The sequence below is a fragment of the Varroa jacobsoni genome, unplaced genomic scaffold (assembly GCF_002532875.2).
Source record: "Varroa jacobsoni isolate VJ856 unplaced genomic scaffold, vjacob_1.0 scaffold_265, whole genome shotgun sequence".
NCBI lineage: Eukaryota > Metazoa > Arthropoda > Arachnida > Mesostigmata > Varroidae > Varroa > Varroa jacobsoni.
Genome location: NW_019213167.1, coordinates 4,571 through 15,361, shown reverse-complemented (window position 1 = coordinate 15,361; position 10,791 = coordinate 4,571). Strand labels below are relative to the sequence as shown.

The 10,791-nt window shown below is 40.1% G+C and overlaps 1 protein-coding gene across 1 annotated transcript; it reads left to right on the top strand.

Annotated features, from left to right (window-relative positions):
- The first annotated feature begins 1,932 nt into the window (after positions 1–1,932).
- Positions 1,933–10,280, top strand: LOC111258792 (putative phospholipase B-like 2). The gene is made up of 12 exons (XM_022830322.2): positions 1,933–2,491; positions 4,669–4,791; positions 5,114–5,246; positions 5,716–5,822; positions 7,261–7,478; positions 7,695–7,786; positions 8,168–8,328; positions 8,604–8,696; positions 8,887–8,958; positions 9,126–9,278; positions 9,433–9,592; positions 9,802–10,280. The coding sequence occupies exons 1-12, from the start codon at positions 2,319–2,321 to the stop codon at positions 9,985–9,987; spliced, it is 1,671 nt and encodes a 556-aa protein (XP_022686057.1). The 5' UTR covers positions 1,933–2,318; the 3' UTR covers positions 9,988–10,280.
- The last annotated feature ends 511 nt before the right edge of the window (positions 10,281–10,791 follow it).

The following is a 10,791-nucleotide window of genomic DNA, read 5'->3' as shown; positions in this document are numbered from 1 at the left end:
TATTGCGCAACAATTGTACATGGTGTACCGTGCATCGTTGGCGTAGCGTATCTATGGGCTGCGATAATTTCTAAAATACTCATCGGATTATTCCTGATCTTCTTTGAAAAGTTTGCTTGCTTTTCAAATCACGACTTTCGTTTAGAAACGTTAGTGTCAATTCGACCAAAGCGTCTCGGTTACCGTATATATTGTATAAAAATATTTCAGATAGATAGAGAGAAATATACAGTTATCTGTGCTCCGTTCTCCTTGCAATGTAGGTTTTCAATTGTCGTTTTCCATGGCTTCCATCATGCCCTTGAAGAACGCCATCGATAATAGCCTTTTTGAAGTCGTGTCGAAACCCATTTTTGTTAAGTGGAATTAACGTGTAGCGCACGAAAAAGCTCTCGTTTGGTAGTTTTGAAAGTGTGCATAGGTGCCTATACGAGTTTCGAACGCTGGACCTCACTAGTAGCGCAACGCCGGTGTTCTCAATTTATATATTTTACAGCAGAATTTCACTAACTTCTATGAGCAGACGAAGCAGCTAGATACCAAATCTCATTTGCACGCTCTTTAAGCAATTTCTGCCGTTGAAACGAGTTTCTATGAGTCAGCTAAGCGTTGGCAGCCGGTGCTGGTTATTAATTTCACTACCATATTAACTCATTAGAGGCCCTGTTAGCTAACATTATATAGCTCGATCGATTCTGTAATGGCAAACAAACTGTTTGGCGCGAAATGGGACCAGCTTTGATCGCAAAAGGTTTAAATCAGGCTCATGTGTGCCTGGGCTCGATCGTCTGGTAGTCACTGAACTGAACACTCCACGTACATTCAACAAGTTCGTAATGGATAAAGGAATCTAACAATTAGATATAACAATAGCTAACAATTTCTTGATACAGCGTCCCTGCAATCGACATCAAGATGTATATGTATGCAAAATGCTAGGCTCCTGTAAGCCTGCACGAGCACGCCCTCCAATCTGACAACAAATCAACTGTGACCTAGTGCCTGTAACGATCAATTTTGTTGGTTATTATCTGCTGAGCCTTATCTTTGTATGTTAGTATTGAAATTTATAGCTTTCTCGCCTAATCGGGGCATGTCACCTATCCCATGTTTGACTGTCCGCGCAAGACAGCGAACACTAGCCCGATATGTACCACTGAACAGGAGGTTTGTCTCGTTGCTAGATATCCAGCACTGAAGAACAAAAACTAGGCGTCAGCTTTGAGGTGGCTCTTAATTAGCTAGCTCTTTCGATATTCGATCTTGGACCATCTCCTGTGATTTAGGGGACAACGAATTCACAGTTACTATCTAAGGATGGCAACATTTCAAATAGCTAATTCTATTCATCTTAACTAAGTTAAGTTGAAGCGGTACCTTCATAGCATTAGGAGCCCGCGGCGAAGGTACTGCGAATCGATGAGAGAATTGGTAAGTTAGGGGTAGATGTATTCAATTCAGAATTATTGAGTGCTTTGCTAAAATTCGCACCCTTGGTGCCTACGTAATCTATAAGGCTTCGTTCGACGTTCAGTGGCCAAAATGAAATGTAACCCTAAGAGAACTCTAGATTCTGTACGCTAACCATTTGCTTGTCGCTTAACATTGGCGCTAAATGTTGTCGGTGAAATTCCATATAAATAAACTTTGTTACCAATATCACGCGGAAATAAATCTAACCTATATAATAAGTGGAACATTGGATACAGTATTGTACGCCGGTGAGGTGATCCAAAAATGTTCATTGCTCTCTCTTAGCATTTACTAGCTTGTTGGGTTTCTTTTTTCGAGACGAGCGCTCCATGCAGGCGTTAGTAAACGGCTGTGGCGGAAAGCGTTATCCTTTAAATCTTTTCCTTCCCCATTGAGCCGTGTTACCATGTTACTGCAAATAAATACGCTAGAACAGCTTCTTCGCCAATCCTGATGATTTCCTGATAGCTCAATGGACCGGCGTGATATGTTGCTCTATGCTCGTTTAACGTTCGCCTGCCTAAACATCTCCAGCTTCCTGCAAGAAAAGCTAGGCGGGATATTTAAGTCTCAGTAATCTATCTGATAGGGTTCTGTCTCTTTGATCAAATCGCATTCAATGTATCTGATTTGATAGCTCACTTCCGCCTAGCGTAGGAGACGCTCCAACGTTACAACAGATAAAATCAGTACCAGTGCGTTTTCATTACGGTTACACACGCGATTCTTGCCTTTTGGGAACGTATTTATGAAGGGTACGTTGTGTTCCTATCAGCGTGCGTCAATAGTATCTGCTCTTCTTTTTGAGACAGTAAGTGCGAGTATTGGCTAGTGACACTATCCCCATGTTGGCCATCTTGGGGTTCGTCTTGGTGGCAGCTGGACTAAATCAGGCTACAATCCGCACCGGACACGTAACCTGGGATTCAACTAATGGCCGCTTCGAATTCAACGGAGGAAAGCCGATCAAGGAAACGCTTGCGACAGGAACATTCGACGATAGCATCACAGAGACAGGGTAAATCCGGTTACCAGTAAATTAATTACCGTAAAGCTATATTGACATCTCCAATTTACTAAACATACATACAAATAACGTTGACATAACTTATTCAAAGAATGATCTTTGTCATGTTACTCAACTTACTTATAAAAGCAGCTAGATTTTGCTCGAATGCACTGCACCGTTTACGATAACAACATGGATTCCAAGGAAATCGAGATCTGCAGAAATCTCTGTCCGTACATTTCGTTTCTCTAACGCAACCATATCTTTCCTTCTTTGATCGATTGGTATTAATCAATTTATCATCGCTGCGGACGGATATTTCAGACACAGAACAATATCTTGGCTTCGCTGGTAGGAAAAATTTACGTATCTAGTGGGTAAATAAGCCTGGCCAAAACCCGGTCCATCCTACGGCTAGATATATTAGGTATGTGTTTGTGTAGTTGAGATTCCTGTTTTATATGGTAGTCGATATATCTCGAAAATATCTTAATAACCTTCTTTCGGATGTAATGCTTCTGGTTGTATGCGCAGGTATCTGGTCCAACGTATGTTGCTTTTTTTTTTTCTCAAAAAACGCGACGGCTGCAGTATCCAGTTTGAATACATAAGCCACGAGCGTGACGAAGCGTATGTGCAAATCTAGAACACGATGATGTACAACTCTGTGACGATTAGGTAAACTGTTTATATATTCGCAGTAGCTCTAATTTTTTATCTTCCCAATAACTGAGGTTCCATTTAAGAGTTTTATTGCGGTGAGCGTCGTGCACGACTACTTTTCAGAGCGCAAGGACAAGTAAGGCTTTGACGAATTTCAGCCTTTGCCTAGACTGCTTTCCTCCTCTGGTCAAGAACGTACGAAAATAAAGCATGTTGATTGTGTTCATACGGATGTATTATGTATTGTCTAGTGAAGCTGATCTGGCCGACAAATATCAGCAGTGGCGGGTCCGCGTGCGCCTTTTACCACAATGGCAAAACAGAATTATGACACGGCTGATGGGTACTACTCTAGTGACTGCTTATTGCAAAAGTCGATGCGAATGAATGCACACTCGTATAAGTATCGTCCAAGCAAAAGAAGGGAGAATGGATTAGTCATTTATCGGACTTTGCCCCTTGATGAGGGCCAGCTTGGTGGCCCTTTAAGCTGTAGGTTCTAGTGACTGTCCGCGCATAACGGTCACTGTGTTGAACTCTCCAAGTAGATCAAAACGAAACAATATTGACGTGAGGAGCGGGCGGCTGATGTTGGCCGCATGGGCATTTTCTGGCTGCTGCCATTCTTTTAGTGAGTAAACAAATGACATCAGCTACTACGCTTAAACGGGCTGTGATACGAAAGGCCACAAACAGGGTTTTTATAGTAGTAAATGGTCGTCGCGAAGGAGCACCTGTATTTGTGTCAGGAACTTTCGGATAAGCTTTGTAGCCAAGCTGGCTTTTGAAAGCAAAACGAAGAACAGTCGCGTCAATTGCTAATGCTTGAACGTCATAATCACTGTACATCAATGATTTACCCATAACAAAACCTATGCAGCTGACCGTTGTTAAATGCGCCACGTTGAGAAGGATGATCGCTAAGTTTATGTAAACTATTTTAAAAATCAATAAAACATCTTTGTCTGCCACTGAGTTGAATACAGATTCCGTAGTTGAACTTTACCGTCCAAGAATAAGCGTCACGGTGATAAACGCAAAAAGTACTTAGCCTAATTTTTCTAATAGATGTAATTACAATTACAGGCACACCCGATGTTTCCCGTTAAATAAATAAATGAAAAGCTAAAGTGACGGATTTGTTGGCCATAACTAAACGAATAATATCTAGGATGTTTTATATGAAAACGTTCTTGGGACAATTGGCATGGACAATAGCGTTAAATTTTTAGGAATGACGTAATCTGGTGGCTGCCAGCCAAGGCACCACAACGACAGGACAAATCTGTGCCGTAACTTTGGATTACCTGCGGACGAAACAAAGAGTATTACGGGTGAAGGCCAGTTTAAGGCTTAACCTAATAAAATTCGAAGTATTCCTTTGCATCATCATGGGATAGTAACTCTATGGTGGATTATACGTTCGAAAGACGTACAAATACCTATACACATACAAATTTTTATCATTACAACGTCGTGAAAATAAAAATCGTTTTTGTCTCTTTTTATCGTGAGCTTTTCAGTTGGGGATTCCTCGAGATTCACACGAATTCGCTTAATGGAGCTTACCTTGACTACCATCAGGCGTACGCTGCAGGCCTTTTGGAGGCTCGACTTACAAAAGACCTAATTGAAAAGCAATGGCGGTATGAGTACAGTGTTATTATTAGGTGCTACTGCTATTTATATAATAGCAAAAATATAAATCAGCCTATAGAAAACCAGCTTAGGTATTTCGACGAATGAACGTTCCTATTAGTTTTTAAATATTTTCTTTTTCCCGGCAACGTTATACGTGAAGTACTGTAAAGCTGCCTGTACACTATACACCCAGCAACTGCAACGTTGCTCCGTTGTAGTGTACAGGATCCGTTGATCATTTAATGATAACTCTATTTCATTTCAAACGAGTATCTCATGTTAAAGTAAACGTCATATTGACTTTAGTGTTGATTTTTACTGTTGCAGAAATGAGTATCAGGATTACTGTGACAGAAACGCCGTCTACTGTGAAAAGCTTCATCTCTTCCTTCAGACTAATTTAGCTTACATGCTCGAGATGGTAGAAAAATACAGCTTTACCGTTCCCTATTGGCACCAGGTGAGACAGAATATTTCAACGAAGTCTAATTTAGTGTCTGTAATGTGTCAGTCCACCCGTGTGCTAACAAAGCGCCTATAAGGCTATATATTGAATATTGTTTCAATGTGCTTTAGCATAAATGCCATATTTCCTAGAAACGGCGTTGACATCATCATCGTTTTTTCTGTTTAAATTAAATATTTTTTTAAGAAACAGATCTTCTAACTATTTAAAGTTGTTTTCGAAATGATCCAGACGTATACGCATGGATCCCCATCTAGCTACCCTTTCTGGTATAAAATAGTAGATAGGAAAGCATAGTAGACATCGACCGACACGTAAGTTGAGTGTGCTTACAAGTAATGCCTTTTTGACCTGACGTGGGCATCCATTTACCATTTATTTAGTTTGTTGTTGTTTTTTTTTTTAAATAACAATCTAGCGCCATTAATTGATCAAGCATTCACTCTGTTCGATCATCAAATAGGTTGGTCTGGTTTTAGTTCAACTCGCGGGTATTGAATCGGGGATTCGTATGGAAGATTACTATGTTTACGTCGGTGAAAACCTGACCCCTAATATCTCTAATATCATGTAAGTATTACAGATAAAGAAAATGATCGCTTATTCTGTGTACTTTTGTACGAAATTATTAAGGCAGAATATGAGATATGTGCTCTGAATCAGAAGTAGCCTTTCTGAAATTGACGAGCAGCTATGACTGTGACTTATTTGAGAACATTTAGAGTGTACATGCAGGATAAGAAAACTTGCATTTTTTATCTGGCCCGCAGCGCCCTGATCGTTAGAGTACGTCAGCCTTTTTACTTTATTGCTTTTAAGGTGAAATGAAAGCAAACATCCTTTATATCTTAAAATCATAGCTGATGACCTTTTGTCATTTTTCCGGTAACACCATAATCCTATTACTATCGAACTTTTGTGGGTTCCGGGTGAAAAGTTCCGACAAGTGATTTCTGCACCTCCCCAGTAAAAGTGAATTAGCGCTATTAAAAAAGTCCTGATAAAAAAAAACCGAATAAGTATCGTCGTCTGATAACGCAAGATCCGTTCTATATGGTGAATGGCATTGAAACTTTGTCGCGCTTTGCCGGGCAGTTGAAGATGTATGTGGTCTGGCATTATCACGATACAGCATAACACCTTTTTGTTCCAGTCGACTTCTCGTTCAAGAGCTCGCTTTAATTTTGTTGAATGGTAACAGCAGAAGTTTGAATCCGTCATTTTGTCAGATGGCAGCGACGTGTTCATATTGCACAGTCCCTTTCTAATTCCATCACACGCTCAGCATCACCTCCTTCAGTGTCAGCCATGTATATATATATTTTTTAATTTGAACATTACTACTGTAATCAGTTTTTCATCATCTGTGATTAGACGCGTTCAAAGATAGCCCGAATTCGATCAATTTCGGTAGAGGTCTGCAGATGGAAATACGATCGAGTAAATCGAACCTTTTTCTAGCTAACTTTCTTCAACTTATTGAATCAAACTACTTGGTAATTGAAGTTTAGTTCTTTGACGATATCATGGCTACTAACGTTTCAGCCGTGTTCAGCTTTCGTGATAATATCACCAACTTCTTACGTAATTGATCATCCACTACGAGGAATATCTCTCGCAATGTGAAAACGACCGAAGCATCCTGTGGCCATTTCACTTGAGATAACCAAAAACAGTCAATATATTCTTATGGGTCTCGGTAGCACTTGTGCTTTTTTTATGTGTAATAAAACTGCGAAATATAGTAAGTTTTCTTGCAGGAATTTTACTGATCTTCAATGCATCCTATTTTAGGTCTAAATAAAAGCTAAATAAAAAAAAAAAACCAAAAAAAGGTTTGTCTACTTTTTTTGGTACACATCTACGAGTGCCAAATCTTAGCTTTTGAACTGCGCCAAAGTTAACTCATGGTACCTACGGCTTTAAAGCGGGCTAGCTAGAAAAGGGCTTAATACTTCTTCGACGACCCAATATATTTCTTTGTGATCAACTGAATATCTGAGTAAAGGCAAATGAATCTTCACGGTGATCTTTGCGATCTTGAAAAGAAACTGGGCAAGCTGAAGGAAGAGGCGCCTGGTGCAAAATCGTCTTGCTCTGCTCTGATCGCTTTAACAGAAGGAGACCGTGACCTCCTCGCCGGCCATAACACCTGGACGGGCTATAACGCCATGCTACGTATACAGAAGAGGTTTACATTTCAGTACCACAAAACGTTCGATAGCAGTGAGTTTTACACATTTGTATGCCATTATTTAAGCCCTTTCTTTTAACATTTTGTTATTCTAAGGACGACATCACGTCCTTTATAAATACTGGGATATTGTGGAAGTTTAACAAGCTCTAGAGGTCTTAGCATGGTTGCACTAATAAATAAACCGCATAACTGCACATAATCGAAAATAGACGCTCAATTTTTACGTCATGATTGCTGTTTTTAAGACGAGTCAGTTCCTGGAAATGGCGCAGCATTCTCATCATATCCTGGTCGATTGATCTCTGGAGATGATTTCTATGTCCTGTCTAGTGGGCTGGTACGTTTACGTAAACGATGATATTAACGAATATATTGTCACATGATTTTCCCGCTCAAGTTACATCAGTATATGTATTAGCATACAACAAGCGTACCTGATTATGCCCGGCAGATTCAATCTAGCCTTAAATGAAAATATCCTTTCGATCACTGGAGCACTCGTAATCGGGAGAGCTGCTAGGATTAAAGTTACATTGACGAGAAACGTTTTGTGACCATTGCAATTTGTTTATCTACGCCTTCATAATTTACTGTCTATTTGTAAATGGAAGACCGTTTGCCGTTATGTTAACTTACGATGCGACTCAGCTGTAGTTCATATTGCAGTTTGACATGTTAATTTAAAAAGCCTTCTCGATACACGGCGTATGTTATTTAGGTTGTGACCGAGACAACCATTGAGAACAACAACAAACACCTCTATTCCTATACTACGCCGCGTGGAACCGTTCCATCGTGGATTCGAAATATCGTTGCCAACCGTCTGGCCGCTTCTTGTGAGGAATGGGTCGAACTATACGCATACAACAACTCCGGAACGTACGTAAGGAAAATTATTCACGTTAAATATTCTGTTCGGCTGCGGTAGCCACTTGACCAGATGCTGGGGTTAGGTTTCTGGCTGCTGGGGTAAAATGCTGTCTAACAATATCCCTCACAGCTCAAGTGTACAGGGGATTGAGTCAGTCAAAGAGCCAGGTGGCGTGCCGTCGCTCTTATTCACAACATTTTATGCACGACAGCGCTTGTCATCGTATGGGAATTACGGCTTGAAACCTAACTCGGTTGTGTGACACGTCATCAACGCGTTTCAGATACAACAATCAGTGGATGATACTCAATTATAATTTATTCAGAAGTGGAGAACCGCTACCAGAAGGAGCATTCTACGTTCTTGAACAGATGCCGTAAGTTGGGAGACTCCTTTGGGAGGCTATGTTGGAAATAGAGATCATATCGTTAGTTTCCTTATGGTAGTCATCTTTGCTGTTACTATGGTTATTACTGTTTGCTGGATCTGTAATTCAATGCGCATTTAAACCGAATCGTTATAGATGGGCACTATTTGAACTGCTGCCATGCATGTTCTATATTTAGGGGCTATGTTCAACGCCGGGACATGTCATGGTTCCTGCAGAAATACAGGTTCTGGCCAAGCTACAATATTGCGTGAGTATACAATTTTTAATATGATTGATTTTGTTTTTGTGCTCGCTCAAGTCTGCACTCAACTATAAATGTGTCTAAAAAGTTACGTCTGCTTTTCTCCAAGGAATTGCGTGAACGTTATGTAATTGATACCCTAACACTTGTTTATGCGCCGCACCGCACCGCAGGTACTTCCCGGATATTTTCAACATCAGCGGCCAATGGGATTTAGTAAAGAAGTACGGTGACTGGTATACCTACGACAAGACTGCGCGGGCTCTTATCTTCCAGCGCGATCACGGCAAAGCTGTTAGCGTTGAGGGACTCCGCCGTCTTCTCAGGTTAGTTTCGCCTAAACTAAATAGCGTCAGAAACTACGAGAGAATTCGAGACACTGCAGTCACCTTTCATTTTTCATTTCATACCTCTGCAGTTCGCAGTTCGGCTTATAGAAATTTTACGAATAGAACTTATTTCTTCAATTCTAATTCACAGGTACAACGATTACAAAAACGATCCACTTTCAAAATGCAATTGTACCCCTCCGTACTCGGCCGAAAACACAGTTGCTGCAAGAGGTGATCTCAACCCCGCCAACGGAACATACCCCTTCCCCGCTCTTGGACACCGGCCGCGTGGGGCTATTGACGTCAAGGTAAGTCGTACTCTAACGTTTCGCATGGAATGTACGAAGAAGCTTCTTTTTTTGCTCAATAGCGTGCCTAATTGGTAGGCATTTTTCATTACCGAAATTATAGAAACTATAGCTCAGGGCTACATCCCCTTTCTGAAACCTACGTCGTTAATTCTGTGAATGACTTCTTACGGAAATTATCGTTGTTTGCCATATTTCGTAATCTAAAGGTGACCAACTCGACAATGGTCCGAGAATTTGCAATGTTAATCCAGTGTGGTCCGACCAACGACCAACAGCCGACATTTAGCTGGAGGCAGTCTGATTTTAATCAGGTCATTCGACATGAGGGACAGCCTGATGTCTTCAATTTCCCGCCTGTTCTTAGCCGATGGATGAAGCCTAGCTTTGACTAGTAGCTATTTTTTTTTTTCAAATGAAGATGAAAAAGTGCAAACGGGTACGCTATACTAATTTAATGTCTTTGCAAATTTTGATAGCTTTAATTGATCAGGGGTTCTAAGTTCGAAAGGCTTTCCACACGAGGAAATGCGGGACTTCTAAATTTTTGGCAAAAATTAAATTGTTTTGCTATTTTTTTTTAAATTTCTATAAAAAGAGATAAACATATAATTAGTCATCTATTCTAGGATTACCAGATAAAAAATAAATGGACTCAGGAAATATGTTGTACTTATTATTCAGCATACGGTTTAAGTGTATTTTGTATACGAGTATCCTGTGCTATATAATTCTGATATTAGTTATGCTAAATGAGCTCGATTGAAATATAATTTCTATATAAACATACAAATAGGTGTTTATTGTTTAATGAACTAAACGAACCTTGCGAAAATTCGCATCACTTTCTGTCAATAATAATAATAAAAATAACAATGTCGTAGCCAAAGCCACTAGGGACGTTTTTGCAGGCAAATCCGTAAAGGATCCTTTTTCGATTCTTTTCACGATAGCCAATATAACAAACTACAATTATAATCAGTAACTCTTTCTGCCGGTAACGTTTAGTACTTGGCGTATGACTTTGATGATACTTTGAAAATCAGCTATAACTTTACTCGGTCGATAAATTTGATTAATGGCGTCCAACAAGTTTCCGAAAATCAATCCTGTTCTTGGTGGAGATAAGCGCTGCTTGGTTTTTTTAAGTTTTAGTTGTTCATCTTCTATAGGCAGTTGCTACGTTGCGGAGCGTTGTC